This window comes from Eretmochelys imbricata, chromosome 2, assembly GCF_965152235.1.
Source record: "Eretmochelys imbricata isolate rEreImb1 chromosome 2, rEreImb1.hap1, whole genome shotgun sequence".
Lineage (NCBI taxonomy): Eukaryota > Metazoa > Chordata > Testudines > Cheloniidae > Eretmochelys > Eretmochelys imbricata.
The window spans coordinates 29,786,061-29,806,370 of record NC_135573.1 but is presented as its reverse complement, the minus strand read 5'-3'; the positions used below and the strand labels follow the sequence as shown (position 1 = coordinate 29,806,370).

The following is a 20,310-nucleotide window of genomic DNA, read 5'->3' as shown; positions in this document are numbered from 1 at the left end:
ACAGATATATAGAAGATTAGAAATTAACCCAAGCAGTGATTAGCCATGAAGCAGCCTGTGCATGAACATATTTTAAATTGCTAGCTACTCCCATGGGTTGAAGACATTTGGATGTCAGGAGTCAAGGCTTTCAAAGATACAAATTATAGACTTAATTGAACTGAATCGGACAGTCTTTGCGCTCACATCTGATGGTGATTACATGCATTCTTCGCAGTCAGATATAAGGTTTTCCACTGTGCTGAGCACAACATACTAACTTTTAAACAACTGATATTAGCCAGGCAAAAGTTAAAATATTATGTAATGCTGAAGAAATTATTTCGTAAAGTTGACAAAAATCATTATTTATCAGCTTTCATTTTATGAATGTTTCATCTGCATCCTTTAATCATATCCTGTTCTTAACAACCATCATCAAATGCCAAATGGCTTACTGTGTTAGACTGGATAACCTTTGCATGGATTCATAATAGAATGAGACAATGGACTTGGTTCATATCCCACACCTATTAGAGATGTTTCAAGGACATTTGAAATAAGGTTTTTAGTCAAAGGCATATCTAATGCAGAGAACCGTTTGAGCAAAATATTTAAAAAAAAAACAGAAAGAAAAAAAAATCTATAAACCGCTGATTGCAAGGTTTAGATTACAAGGAAATAATTAGAGATCATAAAAAAATGTGATCAGATGTATTGTGTATCTGTACTGAAACAACGTTAGCTTTATGAATGCAACTTCAAATCTAAAGCTGGCAGGACTGAGGAGGCCCAATTTTTCTCTGCAGCCGAGCAAAGCTTGGGTGCAGTAAAGAATGGGTCCCTGTCAGTTCCCAATCACAGCACTCTGATTCTCCTCTGCCCAGTCCTGGTGACAACTTAAAGCTTCCATTCCTTCTGTCTTCCTCTTCTCCCCCACGCTCCAAGTAAGTAAATAAATAAATAAATTTGCTAATTTTCTTACATAAAATTACCAAAAGGTAGAACTCCTTAGTCATCTGTTGCTAAAATAGATCATACTGCACCACAAGCAAAGTAACAGCTATAGGATAAGGCTTTAGCAGTTGGGAGGAAACCACTATGCTAGCCAAATCTGTATACTTGAACAGGCCACGGAGTTTAGGCACAACTGACCAGTATAAGGGTAAGTGCCTTCCACTAGGCTTATCATTTGGCATCATTCTGGTGGCCAGAATCTATGCAAGGATGTCAGGGTAATATGGGACCTAAGTACTATGCATTCTTGAAGGACCTTAAGGTCTTCAGACAACCTAGAGAACTAGATTTGGTTAGAATGAGCAAGGACTGACCATCACCTATCCGATGAAGTGAGCTGTAGCTCACGAAAGTTTATGCGCAAATAAATTTGTTAGTCTCTAAGGTGCCACAAGTACTCCTTTTCTTTTTGCGACTACAGACTAACATGGCTGCTACTCTGAAACCTCTATTATGACGGTGTTTTTTTTAATAAAATTGCAGCTTTTCCTCCCAAACACAAAAGTCTCTTTATTACAAACATGCTGAGTTAACCCCCTCTGGAAATATGGAAGATTTTGAAGCTGTTACAAACCATTAACAAGAGTATAGCAGCACTAATGACCACAATTATAGCACCATCCCTTCTACCCAAGAAAAACTTCTCTTTCTCTCTCTCTTTCTTAAACTTGAAAAAAAAAAGATCCCAAGTGTCATTTAAAAACAAAGAAAGGGTTTGCCTGGAAGAAACTTCTGTTTGCTCTACACTTCTCCATGTTTCCCAAGCTGGAACACATTTTCCCTACAGAGTTTATTAAGGCCAGTATTCCACAGCATTAGCATCTTGATGCTCCAGAAGTGAAGACTGGTGTTTTAATACTGGGTAATCCTAAAAATCGTAGGTAGTTTCCCTAAATCCGTACGCTTCATATCCCTTCTTTGATCAGTCAGTAATCACTTTTTTTCTATTTTGAGGTCAGTTCATCATCATCATCATCATCATCATCTTCTCCTCTTCCCCTGCCCCCAGAGTTCTACTTGTTCATAACATCACACACACATAAAAAGAGACAAACACTGGTAACACATATTACCATTTAGCATATATGCATTTTGGGTGGTAATAATTTAACATTGTTGTCCCTACAAAACACGCAAGATTCAAGTAATGTGTCAATAGGTCAAATTCAGACTTAGTGTGAGGGGGTTGAAATTCAATGGATTCATACCTCCTTACATCAGTTCTGAATTTAGCACAATGTCAGCAAAAAGATTCAAAATGAGACACTACAATCTAACAGCATGGGGAGCTTAGATCATGGATATTTCATTTTCCTTTATGTAATATAAACTATATTATCCACAACCTCAATTTAATAATTTAGCATTTTTGATGTAAATAATGTAATTTAATTAAAATTTAAGTAACACCAGAAGGAGAGACAGTTTTGGGGTCCAATGGCGAAGGACATGTCAAAGCTATACTGTCTTGCTTTGTGTCTGTCAATTGTTATGGAGAGTTAGCACCATACTGGTAAAATGGACCCCATATTTAAAGTCTAACCCTGCAAACACATATGCACATGATAGTCAACGGAGTACTGCCCATAATGTATTTTCAATTTTTTAGATTAAATTTTCCTAGAAAATTAACATGAAATATGTTAAATAATCCAATAAAATATTTTGATCATAAACAAAAAGTGTATCAATAATGCATTAAGTATCCTAAGAACTATTATTTTAAATACTATTAAAATTAAGAGTATAAGTTGATGATCTAGTTAAGCAAAAATCATTATGTGTACATAATATTCTATTCTACCATACATTTGCCGAAGACTGATGAGATCAATAACAAATGTTTACCACCTTGCATAGTATCACTGACAATCGTCGGTAGTAATTATTTGCTGCTGTATTCATCTGGTAGCACTAAGTGAATCAGTAAAATCCCCACATCTCTAAACATTTGTCAATTGATATTATCTTTACTCTTTCATACAGTACTGCTTATGGTACACTGAAGAAAAGGGTATATATCCTAAAGAGGAAAATATATAAAAAAGGTTTATTAAAATCACTATATAATAAATATATGTTTATATTCACTTGTGTGTCTCTTGCAAGTCATGAAATAACTGCAGAAAATACAGCTCTTACCATGACAGCTGGGTAGTACTCTGTTCCACCCAGGTCTTCCATCATCTCCCATAATACAGGTAAGTGTAGAATACCCTTGAAGAACATAACCTGCATCACAGTAATATGTGACTGTTGATCCCAGTTTATAATCCATTCCAAGTCTTGTGCCATTCATTACATTCCCAGGATCAAAGCAGGACTCACGTAGTTTTGCTACAAAAAGAAAGCAAATGCAAAGGCAATTTTAAGTACATATGGAAATGTTGGATAGATTATTCCTGCGGTGCTTTTAGGTCCCCTCAGAGCTCATAGGAGCCTAAAATTTTCTTCCTTTTAAATTCCTCAATTCATCCTTCATACGTTTTGTATCTCATTGATCTTTCCATCAATTTAGGAGAACTGCACACAGTACTCTATAATGACCAAGAACTATCCCCAGAGGTAAAAAAGTAAGCTGGTCCAGCCGATACCGGCAGAGCCGCTGATGGGGGGAAGAGGGAGAGGCAAAAGGGGCAACTGCCCCGGGGCCCGGTGATTTAAAAGGGCCCCGGGCTCCTGGCCTCCACCACTGCTACCCCGGGGCTCTGGTGGCAATTTAAAGGGCCGGGGGCTCCCAGGTCCTTTAAATTGCTGCTGAAGCCCTGGGTGGTGCGGGCCAGGCAGAGCTGAAGGACTGGCTGGGGGATTTTGGCTCCAGCCCCGCCCCTTGCACCAGAGGCCCTGCCCCTACCTCCCAAGAGCCCACCCTTTCCTGGGGAGGGGGTCAGAGCCCCCCGCCCCTGCCATGCTCAGAATCCTGGCACCCTGTGTACCAGTAAGTCATTTAAGTTACTTTCACCCCTGACTACTCCCTATATGTAGAGTTCTCTCAACAGAACAACCACTCTTTTCTGTTGGTGGACTGTCAATCCTAACAGGCAGTGATGTAGTCAAGTAGGAGGCCTGAACTAAGATCTCATGCACAGTGTCCCATGAGCAATTAGGCAAACATGAGTGGTTGTTTGTTTTTAAAATTATATTGATTGAAAACTCAGAACTGAAAAATTAATTACTAAGTAGTTTATAATCAAATAAAGAGCACATAATTGATCAGCATTTCAGATTTGTTCAAAGTGAACAGCAAATTTGTATCTACAGTACCATTTTTTATTATAAAAGTTTTCCCTCTGTAAATGTATTTTTTTTTTTACTCATTGGAGGTCTCATTATATATAGACTCCTGATACTGTACTTATCAAATGTATTTCTTATTTGTAACTTCTCATTATATTCAAAACTATCTTAATACTTGCACATGGTCCTGTTGTTTCTTCCTTCTTTCTGTAATAAAAATAAACTGTCTAATGCCAAAGAGCCATCAAGAAGTTAACACACTACAAGCAAATAGTAGCTCAACATGTTTTTCAATTCCAGCAGCAATAACGCACAGGAAGAAAGTAAATGCTAAAAAAGGAAATACTTGTAATTTAATTTCATTAAACAAATAGTATATGATATCAGAAAATGACACAAGAAGCACATCATACATAGATACTTTTGTGGTTGTATGGGGGAGATTGGCTTAAGAGCATTACCATAGCTAGCTGATCAAACAGAAGACACCTCACTAGACTATGAGAACTGCATATTTCACCCTCTCATTTAATATGAGAACTAGCAAGAGGAGAGAAATAAAATACTCGTATTATATATTGTTCCAGGTACATCTGCATCAGAACAGAGAAACATGGAATGTCTTTTTCATTATTTAAACTTCATATTTGTCATTAGAGTGTTATGTCCATTGACATGGTAAATAGAGCTGTTGAAACCCCATTCTTTTTCCAAATATTTTATCAGACCTCACACACCTTATTTGCAGTGTTGATGTGTCCCATGTGACTGTTAGATACAACAACAACTGTACAGTTATATTTAAGTGTAGACATCCCCATGAAAGGAGCCGCTGAACTTAATTGGGGGTGTTCCACTCAGGAAGATCCCAGGTGCTGCAATCCAGCCTTGAAGACTACAACTCCCATGATACTTTGGGGAAGGAGACAGACTTCCCTGCCTCGGTTTCAATGGGCTCCATTTTGTGAGGACTTAGAAAGTTAAAAGTGAATAGCTGCAGAGTTGTAGGGAGTCTTGTCTGAGCTCTGTTCAAGCAGGGCACCAGCCTGCTGCGGTCGCCTATTGTGACTTGGGAGCTGAGACTGTTAACCGTCCCCTGATCAGGGTATGGAAGAGATAGCTTTGTGGAGCTTTGTCCAAGCCAGGACAAAGACTGTTGCTGGGGCAAGAACTGACTGAGTTTGGGTGAAAACAGTGTGAGTAACCACAACTCTTCTTTTGTTTATTTAGGAAAGTGCTGTCAAGGAAAAGGGGGTGATGAAAGACTAAATGGTCTCCTTGAGGCTGTAAAGTGGTCTTGTCTAACCAGGATCCAAGATTATTGACCTCTGGTTATAACGCCCGTCTTCAGAGCGGTCGTGGAGCTTGGATTGATCCACATTTAGAATCACTTCGCCCTTTGTTGACTTGGCTGGATTACTTTACCGGACCAACGAAGTGCTGTGCCCAGCTTGAGCGTCTCCAAGCACGCCCACACAAGCAGTTGTCTGGAACTTTGAAGTTCAGAGGAGTGCACACTCAGAGGTGGGGTAGCTAATTCTGGCGTAAAAATGTATATCGGTTAAGTTTCATTTACTACTGTAAACTGTATTTATTAATTGATTTAAGCACCCCTCTGCTGACTTGAAGGGGTTGAGACATTTTAATTAATCTCAATCTGTTATATCCTGTTTTTTTCTAAATTGTTAAATAAAGATTAGGAATATCAAGCGATTAAAAATATTAATTGTGATTGCATGATTTAAAAAAAAATCATGATTAATTGCACTGTTAAACAATAACAGAATACCATTTATTTATTTATTTTGGGGTTTTTTTTACAATGAATCACAATTTAAAAGGATAATAGTGATTAATTGCAGTTTTAATCACACTGTTAAACGATAGAATACAAATGGATGTTTTGGATAAATATTTTGGATGTTTTTCTACATTTTTCAAATATATTGATTTCAGTTACAACACAAAAATACAAAGTGTAGAGTGCTCACTTTATATTTGTTTTTATTACAACTATTTGCACTGTAAAAAACAAAAATAGTATTTTTCAACTCCCCCATTACAAATACTATAGTGCAATCTCTTTTTATCATGAAAGTTGAACTTACAAATGTAGAATTATGTACAAAAATAACTGCATTCAAAAACAAAACAGTGTAAAACTGTAGAGCCTGTAAGTCCACTCAGGCCTATTTCTTGTTCAGCCAATCACTCAGACAAACAAGTATCTCTTGTGGGAGATAATGCTGCCGACTTCTTGTTTATAATGTCACCTGAAATTCAGAACAGACATTCGCATGGCACTGTTGTAGCCAGCGTCACAAGATATTTACGTGCCAGATGTGCTAAAGATTCGTATGTCCTTTCATGCTTCAGCCACCATTCCAGAGGACGTGTCCCTTCTGATGATGGGTTGCTCGATGACTATCCAAAGCAGTACGGACAGAGGCATGTTCATTTTCATCACTTGAGTCAGATGCCACCAGCAGATAGTTAATTTTCTTTTTTTGGTGGTTCAAGTTCGGTAGTTTCTGCACTGAAGTGTTGCTCTTTTAAGACTTTTGAAAGCATGCTCCACACCTCGTCCCTCTCAGATTTTGGAAGGCACTTCAGATTCTTAAACCTTGGGTCAAGTGCTGTATCCTTAGAAATTTCACACTGGTAACTTCTTTGCATTTTGTCAAATCTGCAGTGAAAGTGTTCTTAGAACATGTGCTGGGTCATCATCCAAGACTGTTATAGCATGAAATATATGGCAGAATGTGAGTAAAACAGAGCAAAAGACATACAATTCTCCCCCAAGGAGTTCAGTCACAAATTTAATTAACACATTTTTTTAATGAGCATCATCACAATGAATGCATGTCCTCTATAATGGTGTCCAAAGCATGAAGAGGCATACAAATGTTTAGCATATCTGGCATGTAAATACCTCGCAATGTCGGCAAGGAAAGTGCCATGTGAACGCCAGTACTTACTTTCAGGTGACACTGTAAATAAGAAGCGGGCAGCATTATCTCCCGTAAATGTAAACAAACTTGTTTGTCTTAGAGATTGGCTGAGCAAGAAGTAGGACTGAGTGGACTTGTACGCTCCAAAGTTTTAAACTGTTTTGTTTGAGTGCAGTTTTGTAACAAAAAAAAAATATACATTTGTAAGTTGCACTTTCATGATAAAGAGAATGCACTACAGTACTTGTACTAGGTGAATTGAAAAATACTATTTATTTTATCATTTACACAGTGCAAACATTTGTAAAAATATAAAGTGAGCACTGTACACTTCGTACTCTGTTGTAATGAAATCAATATATTTGAAAATGTAGAAAATCATCCAAAAATATTAAATAAATTTAAATTGGTATTCTATTGTTGAACAGTGCGATTAAAGCTGCAATTAATCATGATTATTTTTTTTTAATTACTCGTGTGAGATAACTGCGACTAATCGGCAGCCCAAGTAAAGATGTGTTAACCAGTACAGAGTTTATAACTGGTACTTTTGAGTTAGACCCATTGCATAGAGTAGCTCAGGTTTACTTCTGGAGGCTCCCAAGTCATGTCAGTACCAGCCCCAGCAAGGTAGATGCACCTCCAAGATTAATCTTCCTTATAAGTAAAATGACTGCAGCAGAGGGGTGGATAGAGGATTCCCACACATCCGCCATCACCACTGGGATACTCAGGATCCCCTTAAAATTGACAGGTACCCTGACACACAGGTGAGTGTTGCCTGCTCCCAAGTAAACCCAGGAAGGAAAGACGGGATCACTTAAGCATAGGCAGTATGCATGCAAGCAGATTTATTTTTGGATGCTGATTCCAGTGTTTGTGGCATCATAATTCTCTCCAAAGTTATGACCTGTGATGTCTCAGAAAGTACAGTGTAACATCAGTAAATGAATGGGAGTGGAGGAGAAAACTGATTATAAAGGACAAAACGTATACAACACAAATATCTTGAAATCTGTTTCTGATGGTAAATGAATGGAGAGAAAGTACAATTTACTGACATTTCAGTAAAACATCACATCACACCACTTCAGGTTAAATTTAAGACATTGTCCCTCATTTTCAAAGGTCCACAGTTTACCTGCAGGACCGCCTCATCCTATTCATATCCTCTCTGTTACAACTAGAGAAATCATGAAGTTTCTGTGTACGAGTCAGAGCTATTGCTGAGACAGGTCCACAAATCTGGAATGCACTCCTGGTACAGAATAGGATAACCACAAAAACCTTCAAAGAAATATGCAATAAAACCATAACATAAGTCAATTTATAAAGGAAGGAAGGATGGATAGATATGGATGCCATATAACAAATTAGAGAGGAAGAGAAAATGAGGTGGAATAATCAGTCATATATAGAATGCAATATCAAAAGCTGCAGTTACAAAACACTGAAGGGAGGTGTCTGGGAGAGTAGTGATCAGTCACATTATATATCTTCAGTGAGCAGCAATTACAGTTATGCAATTTTATTTTCTCCAAAGATACAGCTAGTATAGATTCCCATGCATGTTGACTAAACACTAAAGATGTTGCCATAAAAACAAAGCTAAGATGCATCTTCTTAATAACTATATTTCAAAATAAAACCTGAAACATGCAACACCCTCATCTTACTCATAGAAATCTGAAATAGGTGTTGAACGAACATGGAAGGAAGATGTCTGTAAATCAGATTCTAACATATGACCAAGGTAGTTGTCATAAATATAAAGGGAAGGGTAACAACCTTCCTGTATACAGTACTATAAAATCCCTCCTGGCCAGAGGCACAATATCTTTTTATCTGTAAAGGGTTAAGAAGCTCAGGTAACCTGGCTGGCACCTGACCAAAAGGACCAATAAGGGGACAAGATACTTTCAAATCGGGACAGGGGGTGAAGGCTTTTGTCTGTCTGTTCTCTGTGCTTGCTGGAGAGAGATCAAACAAGCAAGCAATCCAACTCCATTAGAATTAGTAAGTACTAGCAAGGAAATGTGTTAGTTTACTTTTGTTTTGGCTTGTGATTTTCTCTGTGCTGAGAGGAAGGTGTATTCCTGGTTTTCTTATTATAACTTTAAAGTTTTTGCCCAGAGGGAAATCCTCTGTGTTTTAAATCTGATTGCCCTGTGAGATTAGCTTCCCTTCTAATTTTACAGAGGTGCTTCTTTTACCTTTTTTCTTTCTAATAAAGTTCTGTTTCTTTTAAGAGCCTGACTGATTTCTCTATTGTCCTAAGACCCAGGGGTTTGGGTCTGTGATCACTTTGTAACCAACTGGTTAGGATATTATTCTCAAGCCTCCCAAGGAAAGGGGGTGTAACAGCTTGGGGGGATATTTTGGGGGAATAGGAACTCCAAGTGGTCCTTTCCCTGATTCTGTGTTAAATCACTTGGTGGTGGCAGTGTACCCTCCAAGGGCAAAGAGTTTGTGCCTTGGGGAAGTTTTACCCTAAGCTGGTAAAAATAACCTTAGGGGGCTTTCATGTGGGTCCCCACATTTGTATCCTAGAGAGTTCAGAGTGGGAAGGGGAACCCTGACAGTAGTCAAGCAGTGAATGTAGAGTAACAGGATCTGCAAGAGCTTTCACAGAATATCAGAAACCCTTTCTACTTAAATTCATAGTATACCTTTCTGATAGTCTGTTTCTGAGCAAGTCAGACCTTGGACACAAACTCAGAGACATCAGACTTCTCAGCTTCTACACCCTCTGGAACCATGTGTTCTGTATTCTGATTCACTATCAAAACATCGTAGATGATGGGCTGACTAATAATTCCTGGTCAAATATTGAGTCCCTCCCTGATCACACAGATGGCATTAGGTCTCCATTAAGCACTGCGTGAATGGTGGGACTAAACCAAAGATAGCAATTATTAGATGTGGTGTGTTAACACTGACATGTCAGGTCTCACTGGATGCTTTGAGACAGTTGAAATGCAGCTTGGAGACCAGTGCATACATGGATGTTGCTGGTAGAGTTTCAGTGCTGAACTGAGAACCCTTTACATTGGATAGCCAAGGCAAAAGATACTTTCAAGACCTTTTAGGACATTTTGCATCCAACATATGGGAAGCAATATCAGAAGCAAGGAGAATTTTCAGGCACTTTGTTCAGCTTACTGTGACATCCATGAGCAAATTTCAAAGACAAAGCAGTCACAGTGTGCTCCACAGATCAGGATATTAGAGTCATGCCTCTCCCGTATGAACATACTGCAACTGAGCTCTGAGCACTTCTCAAAGCCACCAGAATGCTTCTCCATTCAGAAGGAGAAAGGAGGGAATGTGGGAGAACAAAAACAAACAAACAAATATAAGAAACTGCAGGTGCAAGGGTTGTGAGGGAGAACCAAATCTCCCTGATGCCAATGGAGTCATGACACTAAAATTCCTTGTGCAGCTGGAAATGGCCCACCTTGATTATCATACACATTGTAAGGAGAGTGATCACTTTACATAAGCTATTACCAGCAGGAGAGTGGGGTGGGGGGAGAGAAAACCTTTTGTAGTGATAATCACCTATTTTTTCATGGTTTGTGTGTATAAAAAGTCTTCTGTACTTTCCACAGTATGCATCCGATGAAGTGAGCTGTAGCTCACAAAAGCTTATGCTCAGATAAATTGGTTAGTCTCTAAGGTGCCACAAGGACTCCTTTTCTTTTTGCGAATACAGACTAACACGGCTGCTACTCTGAAACTAATACATATGGCACTTACCATGGATGAAGGCCAGTTCACAAGCCAAACGTGGTCACAAAGGAACTGGTACTAAAGCTCTCAGGTTCTGAAGTCTTTTCTTCACTGCAGCGTTAGCTTGACTGTTGCCCCAATCCATATTCCCATCCGCACACAAAAATGTCCATCATAAATGAGTATTGCTTTAAAGGCAAGATAGTTGGCCCCCTGAGGGCATGAGGGATGAAGCTCAAATGGTACTACACTTGATCTAATAATCTAGTGGAGATGCATGTACAGGCAGCAGCTCAAATTAAACGCAACTCACCAGCTGTTAATCCAATCTCTCTGTGCTGCTAATCAAATCGCTCTGTGTAGTTTAAGCACTGTTTCACAGCATGGCTGCTTTCACTCAAGTTCCCTGAGCAGCTACATTTGAGTTACTTCTACTCGAGTAATTCCACTCGAGCTAGTCTAGTTTGAGTGGTGTGACTTGAGTGGAGCAATTCAAGTGAATTGTTGCAGTGAAGACAAGCCCTAATGCAGAGCTGGCCTTGATTAATAACCCCCACCCCTGAAGCCAGTGCTCTGTACTTTGAGCTATACAAGTTCCCCACCTGGCCTCACATTTGAAGCGCAAACCCAAGAGTGACAATCATAATTGCCTCTATGGAGAATGAACATTTGATTGCAATAATAATAATAATTAATAATTAATAATGTATCAAGAGTTTATCCAACAGTTTTGTTGTTGCTCATTTAAATGTATTAATTATTTTGGCTATTTCAAGTGTGATGTGATGTTATTTTTGCTATTTTAAGTATCATGTTTCTGTTATGTTAATATGGTACCCCAAGAGTGCCTTTGTTGTACTTACTACAGAGTGACTCATGCCAAAGAGGTACCCATAAATGCCATTGATATTTGTAAGGGAAAAGGGGGGGGAAACCAAGGAAGATGAAAAAGGCATTTTGATAATTCCAGATTCTACTGCGTCTCTACCATATTTTCCGTGTTTCTTTTATGCTCCAGTAATTCATTCTTTGCTATTGGATATTTTGCTTTGGGTATTGGATGTTTATGTATAGCACTTAAGTGAATTGTAACACATCACTGAAGAATCAAGCAATGGATTGAAATGCAAGGGCTAGAAACCATTAATACAAATGAATATGAAACATTACAATAGTTCCTTTGTATTAATGTGGACATTATAGAAGTGATTCTGGCACCATCACAATATGCTGAGCAGTACCTATTCCAGAGTATAATGGACATCTCACAGTGTAAGGCACTACTCTGTCTGAGGGTGTCAGAATTATGTAATGGTAATAAGAAAATAATCATAATCTTTGTTGTTGTTTTTTAATGGGGAAATAAAATCTCTTCTTGCTCATATCTCAATTTTCAAATGCTAATTTGAAATGTATTCGTAGGCAAATGCTGTCATTTTGATCCCAACACCGGATTCAGGGGGAGTTTTCCCCATGTCAGAGGAGGGAGAAGTAGAATTAGGCCCATTGTTTCCCAAACAACCTGATGGATAAACACTACTGTTATTTAGAGTTGCAGATACAGATTTCAAATCACTTTATATAGGTGGGCAATCACTATCATTTATACAGATGGCAAATCCTGAGAAACAGACAAATAAGTATTTTCACAAGATCACACAGCAAATCAGTGGTAAAGCTAGGCACAAAACCCAGGCTTCTTGATTTCAAAATCCCATTAACTATGCGATTTTCTTCCCTGGATGCACAAGTAGAAAGAGGGGAGTGAGAAAGTCTGTACCCGTATTTTCATCATTTTACAACTCTATGATAAATTTTGTAGAAAGTATGCATTGTGAGGTATCGTTTGAAAATTCATAATCTGCTGAACATTATTGTCCAGGTGAAATATGTATGTAAAGTTATAAAATTCTACTGTATACAACATGTTCCAAAGTCAGGAGAAACAGCGTCATACCAGTTCCTCAGAGACAAAAGGCTAGCCAGCACCACAGCCATTTATCAAAATAATCTAATGGACTATCACCTGGTTAAATGGCCATTCTTTGGCAGGAAGAAGTGTGTGAAAGAAATTTATATATTGGCGATGGAACAGCTTTAAATTTTTGTGCAAACAGACTTGCTGTTGCCTGAACCCCAGCTGGAGACATTACTCAAAGAGGAGAAAGACATGTAAAAATGAGGAACAGAGGCCCCAAATCACCCCTCTCCTCCATTTCTCTTTGCCCACGACATCCAATGCCTGAAGGACAAGGAAAGGAGCATTGAACTGGGGGAAGGGTCCTGGTTGAAAGGCATCCAGCCAGTAAGTCTTCAAAAGCATTTGGCGACAGACATTTTGCTTTTAATTCACTTAGCTTGTTAAGTTGGGTATTAGTTTGTGTTTCACCTTTTTATTTATAACCAATTCTGACTTTTATGCCTCATTACATATAATCATTTAAAATCTATCTTTCTGCAGTTAATAAACTTGTTTTATTGTTTTATCTAAGCCAGTGTGTTTGGACTTAAGTGTTTGGGGGAACAACATTTGTGTATATAATTTGCTATTAATGAAATGATGTAATTTATATGAGCTTGTATTCTCCAGGACTGGGCAATACAAGACACACATTTCTGGTGGAAAGTCTGGCATTGGGAATTTGCTGGTGTCACTCTGCTGTAGAATTCAAGGGGGGCAATCTGGCTGGCTGAGGCACTCTGGCAGTATATCAGAGGGTAGTTTACCTGCTGAGGGCTGGGTGGGAGTGGTTGTGCTCACAGCAAAGCACTGTCAAATGCACCCCAGGCTGGAGAACTGAGGGGATGCAGCTTAAGTCTAACAGTCCAGATTGTACCGTGTGTAATGTCACAGGGAGATTGTAGCCTTCAATGGTGGTCTTTCATACTTTATTTGGGAGAAAGAACAGACCAATTAATTAGCCTTACAAAGGCCCAAGAGTTCATAAACCTTGCTTTGACTGGAAACTTAACATATATCCTTCTGTTCCTGGGCTGAGTTTTTCAATACACTTGCTATTTATGTTACCTAATTATTCTTTGATATTTTTTGATGAGACATATTGTCCTTTCAGCCATCCAAGGAAAGTTTATCCTTTTTTGGTGAAATCATAATGTGGAATCCAAGACTTCACAATCAATCCCATGACAATAGACAATAACATTGGTAACACAAGAGTTTGACTCAATGGCAGGTCAGGCAGGGAGAGCTTGCCTCAAATATATTAATTAATTAACCTTTGGAATTCACTGCAAGTAGATATCAATAAGTCCAAGAGTTTACTGAGATTAAACATTTAGAGGTTTTGAAATTAAGACAATGGACTGGAATTCAGGACTTTCTCAATTAAATTTCCTGTTCTTCCACAGACTTTCTACATGATGCTGCTGGACGAGTCATTTAACATCTCTATGCTTCAGATCCCTATTTGTAAAACAGGATTAACAATACTTCCTTTCTCCCATCCTTTGTCTGTCTTTTCTATTTAGATTGTAAACTCTTTGAGGGGAGCACTGCATCGTTCTAAGTGTCTTTACAGTGCCTAGCGCAATGGGGCCGCAATATCACTTTTATGTAAATAAAATTATTATAGTTATTAGTTATAATGAAATTGACAATAATGCCTCAAAATTTAATCTGCATTTAACTTCTGTTTGTTTTCAAAGTCCACCTAATTTTGTGGGCCTAATTCTTTCATCAGAACAATGGACACAGCTTCCAACAGTGAGCACAAGGAATGGTAACTGTACTTGCATAGGTTTAAACTCATTGTTCTGTATCCATTGGTGAGCACAGTGTCCCTAAAGAGAACTCAAGAGACTTTTTATCTGTTAAAATCCATGTATCTCAGGAGATTTGCTTGAGGGCCTGTGCCTCTGCACTGCCTCATTGCCCCCTTCCTCTACAAGTGATTCCTTAGCGCTCCTGTATGACTCTGTTACTATTCAGTTCCCTGCTCAGGAACAAGAGAGGGTGTTCTCTGAGAGGTAAGGTGTGATGGTTTGGAGACTTGTCTACATACAACTTAAGAATTCTGTTTGATATTATAAACTATGTATAGCTTCAATCTCATTGTGTAAGTAAATCAGCTGTGGGATGGAAAAAAGCCCAGTCACATATCACACACATTATCTGGAAGAAGCTACAGCACAAAACAAAAATAAGTCATTAATACTTAATAACTTGGCTCTGGCAGGATATTGAGTATGCTAAGGAGGACGTTATACAGGGGGAGGATGTCTCAGTTGTTCTTTGGGACAAGGATTGGAGTAATGGAAAATCCCCAGAAGGGAACAAAGAAACCAGGCATTAGGACTGGCATTTAAAAACTCAGATGCTGAGAGAGTCAGGAGACAAAGGGTCATCCATCCTAAGAAGAAGGAAACTTTTGACTGTCAGACCAGCCAAAGTTGAAGGAAGCTGGCTGCAGGGGTCAAAGAGAAAACTCCATGTTCCATAGCTGAAGCCATGAGCTGAAGGAATGAGGTCCATGAGAGGGGACTTGGAACCCTCAAAGAACACTGACCCAAGTCCCAATGAACCCTCAAGAATGGTGAGGAAACTCAGGCAGGGAATAGCATCCAGATATTTACTTTTTTTCTGGATCTGTATCTCTTGTGCTGTCTAAAGTGTAGACTGATGGATAGAAATTCTTCTGCAAAGTTTGCACATTTACTTCAACTATCACATGGCCCTGAAGGGGTAAACAGTAAACTGGAGTACCCACAATTTTGGAGCTCTGGGAAGGGTGTGCTTAAACTACTTGAAGTTTTGAGAGGATCAGCACCAGTGTTCCCTCTAATTTTTTTATGTCCAAGTGTCACATTCGGAATAAATGTTATGTGCACCAATGTGAAGGTGATGTGTAAACACATCACTTTCACATTGGTGCACATAACATAATTCATTTGGGGCTGGGGATGAGAGGTTTGGAGTGTGGGAGGGGGCTCAGGGCTGGGGCAGAGGGTTAGGGTGGGGCCAGGGATGAGGGTTTTGGGGTACAGGCTGCCCCAGGGCTGTGGTGGGGAGAGAGGACTCCCAAAGCCCTCTCTTGCCTCAGCAGCTTGGGGATGAGGGAGAGGTGCCTCTCCCCGGCTGTGGCACCTCTGGCAGGGCTGGGTTAGGTTGGGCTGAGGGGGGGGTTCCTCTCCCCCAGCTGCAGGAAGTCCGGATCAGGTCTACGGAGAGGTCCGCCTCTCCCTTCTGTGGCAGGTCCGCGCTGAGGCCTGCGGGGTGGGGCACCTCCCCCCACCACAGCAGGTCTGCGCTGAGGCCTGCGGGGTGGGGCACCTCCCCCCACCACAGCAGGTCCATGCTTTGTCCAGCAAGGAGGAGCACCTCTCCCTGACACAGCAGGTCCATGCTTTGGCTGGCATAGAGGGGTGCCTCTCCCCACCGAGGCAGGTCCATGCTGAGGGAGAGGAATCTCTCCTTACCGCAGCCCTGAGCCCCTGTGCGGGACTTAATAGGCAGTTGCGCAGCCACGCAGCAGCGCAGCTTAGAGGGCACTTAGATCTGCACTAATCTTGGGACCTGGGCAGCTGGACTGCAGGGTCCCACTTCCAAAAGCGATACCGGACAAGAGTCTTTGCCCAGGGAGTATGCTTGGAGTCCAAAGAAAAAGAGAGTGCCTGTCTATCCAGACCAAAGGGTACTAAAAATGCATGGATTTAGTGTTGGGATCCAAATACAGCAGTCTGATGAATGTCCAAGCATGGGGAGTTTGACCAGAACTTTGACATGGGGAAATTAATGAAAATTGTTGCTTTTGGATTTACCATGAATTTATTGTAGAAACTACTACATAGCTGAGGGGAGATGATGCCCTGGCAAACAGTCCTCCAGTAGGCTGAGCCAGTCTCATGGAACCAAATCCTTGTAGAGAAGGGCTTTGACAAGATGACACACATTTCATAGAATCATAGAAGATTAGGGTTGGAAAAGACCTCAGGAGGTCATCTAGTCCAACCCCCTACTCAAAGCAGGACCAACCCCAACTAACTGGACCTGGAACAACTGGAACCCTCTCCTTTTTACACTCCAGCTATCTGAAGAAGTGTCCCAATGAGCTTAAAATACATTGGCGGTATGATTTATATCCATTGGGATTCACTGTTCTCTACTGGGTAAGTACATATTCAGGAACTTTTTACAGTGAGCATTATTCGCCTAACAAGGCAGTGACAATCCTTTGAATGCCTACGATAAATATGCAAAGATCTACTTTATAGTCTATGGTGTTAAGACCAAATTCAGAGAGATCTAATATGGACCATCATGTAAAAGTTTATTTCAAGACTTCTTTGTTGTTCTTAGGTCATTGACCTAACAGATTTAACACTTTTAAAGCTTTCAGCATCTCATCAGCATTCCTTACAGAGGTCTGATGTGCTAATATGCCAGAGGTTCTTATTAGCTTTTTTTCCCCCCAACATAAATGTATCACATGTATATTAGGCACTGTTAAATTAAATATTGTTACTGGAACATTGTTTTTTTACTTTGTAAACTAATGTCTTAAAATGTGGGTTAAAAATAGCATACTGAATATTTACATTTACAATGAAATCCATCTGCGGATAGATTACACCTTAAACTGTGTGTGCATATATAATCATTCCAGAATGAGAGAAATAATTTTAACAAACCAATTTTACATTCATACCTCAAATTGCACATTTTAGTGTAATTCTGTATATTCATAAGATAAAACATTTTGTATCAAATTTTGTTCATGTTTGTGATACACAGAATATAAAAACAAAAAACACACACAACCAACCAAAAAAAAAAAAACCCCACAAAAAAAACCGAACACCTGTTGCATTTACCTTTATACTCCAGATGGAAACCAGTAAAGCTAACAGATCCATCACTCCGAAAAGCCAAGTGCATGCTGTTTGAGCTGCTTTCTATCCTCTCTGGCAACTTGCTATCTTGAAAACTCCCAATTAGTGGGCTATTGCTGTCTAGCCCATCGTAGATATAGAGGAAGTCATAATTTGGTTCAATACTGAAACTATAAAACATTAAAAAGAAAAGAAATGTTAGGTAGAATATGCTTTGCATGATATCCTAACTCTGATCAGCTCAACTGAGTACTTACCAACACTGTTTCTAAAAGTAGGGGCAAAAAACACTCAATAGTAATGATTTGTGAAGATGATTAATGATAAATTATTATTTTTTTAAAATGTCTTTATCTTTTGTAATTATTTTCCTGCCAGTCTGGAAACCATGCAGGTATCTTTCTAGATAATAATTGTTAATGTAAATATTTCTAAATTCAGAGTATCAAACTCATAGAAAAATATTACCATGAGGTATGTATGTGTGAGTGAGTGAGAGAGAGAGAAAGAGAAATTGCTTTTTCTTTATTTATTTTAGAGTTGTGCAAAATTCAGTGATTTTAATTTCCAGTGGACCCATCATGCTATAACCTGGGGAGGGATGTGTTAAGATACAGTATAACGTTACTTGCAGAGTGTACATGCCATCCCCTGAAACTGAACTTTCCAGCACTGTGAGTGCTTGGCCTTTTGGTGACCCTAGTCCCAGAAATCTGGGACAATACCAGGGGTTAGTGGCAGTCTGGCTACAACCAACCTAGCTGGAATGGTCAGATACTCAACCTTCTCTTCCTCCTATTTGAGTGAGTTTTGAACATCTTTTTGTGAAGGTGGTTGGGGAAGTTCTATGGCCTGTGTTACACAGGAGGTGGGACCAGGTGATAACAATGGCTCTTCTGGCCTTGGAATCTATGAATCTATAAAAATCAAATGACTCATTGAGACTTCTGAACATAAAGTACAGTAAAAAGCCTACCTGGACATAGTAAAAGTTCTAACTGATATCTTAAAAGTATCTATTTAATGTGCATATTTTGCTATTGAGTAATAAGTAATTGGTGAGCAATAGTTCAGATGAAAGTAAACATTAAAAAAATCACTAGGCAATAAATTTTATAATATGACTAAAAAAAATCAGGGAAAGATTTGTCTCTTATGTTTGAACAATTCCTAGTACAATGGGGCCTCAAACCAAACTGGGGTCTTTGGGAACTACAATAATAATTAATAATAAACATCAACTTCAAATAAATACTTTTCCACAGAAAGTGTCTGGTTTTGCTTTATGGTTATAATACCATGCAGACAGCAACATTCTCTCTGAATTCTCTGAAACAGTAGTAAGTGCTGCATTATGATAGAGGTGTTTAACAAACCAAATTTAATATCCAGGAAAATATTACTCACATGAACCATATTTTTATGTAACAATGTGGGCTAATAAAACTGGATCCAAATACTACTTTTAATGTTTTGCTTTAATCTCATGTGCACATTTCCTATGAAAGGTGCTGAACTGACAGCCCTCTGGTCAAAAAAAAAAGTCCTTCCTTTCAGATAGGGGAGAACCCCACAAATTAGCTTACTCTGTCTTCCCGACCTTGTCATGGAGAGAATCTCTCTGTAGGCTTGATCCTGTAAGATGCTGAGCATCCTCCACTTCCAGTTTGGTTAGTGTCAGTTAAGGACCTTCTGCATCTCACGGGCATATTCAGCACCTTGCAGGATTGAGCCCTGTGTGTGTTCAAGTCTCTGTTTATTCGGCCCTTGGTGTCTCTGCGGAGACTGCTGACAAAGGTAACAATTACTGATAGTTTTGATGGTTACTTAATGTGCTCTAGGTATTATCAGCTCTTACCCTATCAAGATCTGAGCAGCCACCAATGGTAATGATGTAAACATGATTAAAAAAAAATATGGCCAAATAACAGCTTACCTGATAAATGCTAGTGATATAACATAGTCGTTATTAACAGTGATACTCCAGTCACAGTCTCGACTATGCGGATAGGGATGAGGAAAGTTTGGTGAAAGAATAAAACCTGATGAGCCTGTCAAGTTTCCTCCACAGGGTGCTGTAAATGGGGAGGGAAAAAGGTAAGTACCAGCAATCTGTTTACTAACATTTGAAAGTAGAGAGTCTTCAAAGAGTTAAATGAGAAACACTGTGTATTTAATGCAAGAGTTCACAAAGGAAACTTTAATAGGAGCAAAAATTAAAGTCACATTTCTGATAAGTCAATCTTCTAATTACCACAAAGTCAAATTTGTCACTGAACTTTACATCCTTTAAGTTTGTTACCATGGCATAAACATCAGAGCTTTTCTGAACCTGCTCTAAATTTGAAGAGTATTCTGGATAATGATTTGCAAACAAGCACAATAAGCATGCCACTTCAGGATTTCTATTACCAAGTACCATCAAAGGCAGGGGTTTTTTGTTTTTGTTTTTTGTTTTTGTTTTTTAAGCGCTGAAATAGGGTTTACCGAGGTTACAAATGCAACCACATGTATGTGAGTTTCAATCTGGTAGGGTTTATCAGCA

At 39.2% G+C, this 20,310-nt stretch overlaps 1 protein-coding gene across 3 annotated transcripts in view; it reads right to left on the bottom strand.

Moving 5' to 3' along the window:
• The window catches only part of CSMD3 (CUB and Sushi multiple domains 3), a 1,168,908-nt gene that overhangs the window by 304,586 nt on the left and 844,012 nt on the right, over window positions 1-20,310 (bottom strand). For all 3 annotated transcript variants that reach the window (XM_077808852.1, XM_077808853.1, XM_077808854.1), the window contains 3 exons: window positions 19,702-19,840; window positions 17,748-17,935; window positions 3,139-3,333 (listed from right to left, as the gene is read on the bottom strand). In XM_077808852.1, the coding sequence (XP_077664978.1) occupies window positions 3,139-3,333; window positions 17,748-17,935; window positions 19,702-19,840 (522 nt within the window). The remainder of the gene's footprint in view (window positions 1-3,138; window positions 3,334-17,747; window positions 17,936-19,701; window positions 19,841-20,310) is intronic.